Raw genomic sequence first — 2,096 nt, forward strand, 5'->3', positions numbered from 1 at the left:
ATAGTCGAGGTACTCGACTATAGCGTTCTTCCTTGTTTTCATATTGATTTGATTTTTTATTGGCAGTACGATACATTTTCTTAAAGTAATTTACTATTTGTTTATTATTTATCTTTCATTAACTTTGTCAAAAGTTATTAATTATTGAGTATTACATTTTCATAATTCTTTAAAAAGAGCATGCCAATGCTTAAGATCACTGCACTTATTACTCGTAAATACACTTTCTAAAATTTATTCATTCGTCTCAATACAATAGAAATTGACAAAACCCGCTAGTCTAGCGGGATTTGCCATTCTGATGTTCTGTTCTGTTCGAACCTGTTGATCGTGTGTGGATGATTAAACCGCCAATTGGGTGATGGACATATTGTGCCCACCCCATTTCTGCTTGCTCTTCATCCAATTCTTAGATCTTCTTCGATGTTCCTCCGTTTTGCCCTTGGTCCGACCCGGGGAGTCCTTGTGCAGCATCTTTGCACTGATGGAAAAGTAGAACCCGGATCTGGTAACCGACAGGTGGAGTGTCGTTAATCGCACTGTGGATCCCTGCGACGAGATCGTGATGATTGAACTGTTTATCGACGAGGACAGCAAGGATCCAATATTCCAGCAGTGCTCAAAGATTCTTCTGCTGGCATCTGAAGGTTGGATACGCCACAGAACCTTGTAAGGAATCAGATTTCGGGCCCGATATGCAGAATATAGTGACCGTAAACGCGTGCCCTTGGAGGTCTCAACGCAAGTCAATTTGTAACGGCGCGAATGGTCACTCTGCGAACGCACCACTCGAGAATCAGCAACGGACAGGAGCTCCTCGGCAGCAACGGGAACAGCCACAGCCCATGGAACCCATCGACAGATCCAACTCGCAGAACCAGGCGATCACCCACGATGGGCTCACGGACGCGGAGGATAGTCCGCAGTCTTGCTAGTTTTCCTGGTAGGAGCTGCGCATCAATGCATCGATAGCCCCGCAAAGCCAGGAGGATCCTGTGGGATACGAACGTTTTTTAATTTATTTTGGTGTAAAAGAATTGCTACATTTTTTGTTTTTACACAACTAGAATGAAAATGATAAATATGAAAATGATATTAACTATTCGGAATATATTTCTGAAATCCCTATTCTCTCTCTTTGAGAGTTTCCGAGATATCCGCAAAGTTTGTGGGCGGCTTGTGGTTAAGTGATAGGTTTTGACGGGAGCAATGTATTTCTGTTAAAAGTTTTAGTTTAGCATAAAAGCCTGTTTTTGGCGGCTTGAGGGCGTTAGAGTGGGCGTGGCACATTTCTGAAATAAGCTTGCGCTGCGTAATGATCTCAAAAATCTGCACGCCTAATCGCAACTTTCTAGCTTTTGTAGTTTCTGAGATCACAGCGTTCATACGGACGGACAGACATACGTTCCGACGAATCTAATATAGCTTTTTACTCCACGAGTTACGGGTATAAGAATCTAGACTTACAATGGCTTGAATATTTTCAGAGCTTGGAAAAACTTTCACTAAAATATTTCGGTTTTTGTACAAATTATCACTGCGTAAAATTTCGGTTTTTATGTTAGTGTAAAATGAGCAAGGAAAAATTGAGAAACCAGTACAAAAATGAAAGAATCTAGACATGGCACCCTCAAGCTCGAATGAATGGAAAGTCGTGGCACTCTAACCTGAATTTGTCAACTTTTTTGCACACTGCATGTTTCTCCCGAATTCCGCCCGAAGAGATTTTCGTGTCTTCCGCGTTCATGTCGAATTTTCAACTTACTATATCCTGATTGATTTTCCGATCTTGAAAAAACTTTAATTAAAATAATTTTGGCCTTTGTAAAAATTGAAATTTAAACTAAACTTAAAATGAAATTTGAACTAAAATTATTTTGGATTGAGTAAGAATGACCACTACCACTAAATTACTAATACAACTTTCCAAACCGTTCACATCAATTTTTCTTATACATCTATAAAAGAAATTGATTTGAACAGTTTGGGAAGTAGTACGGTAAATTAGTAATTCAGTGGTACTGGTCATTCTTACTAAATTCAAAATGATTTTAGTTTAAATTTCATGTATAAGAAAGATTGATGTGAACTATTTG

The 2,096-nt window shown here is 39.1% G+C and overlaps 1 protein-coding gene across 4 annotated transcripts; it reads right to left on the minus strand.

The window, feature by feature from the left end:
• Nucleotides 1-249: 249 nt before the first annotated feature.
• On the minus strand, nt 250-2,096 carry LOC119556701. Of its 4 annotated transcripts, none has more exons than XM_037869098.1 (3): nt 2,036-2,096; nt 1,668-1,788; nt 250-993 (listed from the first exon to the last, which is right to left on the minus strand). In XM_037869098.1, the coding sequence occupies exons 2-3, from the start codon at nt 1,745-1,747 to the stop codon at nt 747-749; spliced, it is 327 nt and encodes a 108-aa protein (XP_037725026.1). In that variant the 5' UTR covers nt 1,748-1,788; nt 2,036-2,096; the 3' UTR covers nt 250-746. The 4 variants fall into 4 exon arrangements, 2 of the variants coding, with proteins under 2 accessions (XP_037725026.1, XP_037725025.1); XM_037869097.1 differs by having other exon boundaries at nt 1,668-1,843; nt 1,999-2,066; XR_005219993.1 differs by lacking the exon at nt 2,036-2,096 and having other exon boundaries at nt 1,766-1,849.

Source organism: Drosophila subpulchrella, chromosome X (assembly GCF_014743375.2).
Source record: "Drosophila subpulchrella strain 33 F10 #4 breed RU33 chromosome X, RU_Dsub_v1.1 Primary Assembly, whole genome shotgun sequence".
Lineage (NCBI taxonomy): Eukaryota > Metazoa > Arthropoda > Insecta > Diptera > Drosophilidae > Drosophila > Drosophila subpulchrella.

What these genes read in the sequence shown, in the direction of transcription:
- LOC119556701 (XM_037869098.1), bottom strand. Translation starts at nt 1,747, where the DNA reads ATGAACGCGGAAGACACGAAAATCTCTTCGGGCGGAATTCGGGAGAAA. An exon ending in AAAAAAGTTGACAAATTCAG is followed by an intron (nt 994 to 1,667) that starts GTTAGAGTGCCA and finishes CGTATCCCACAG; the next exon opens with GATCCTCCTGGCTTTGCGGG.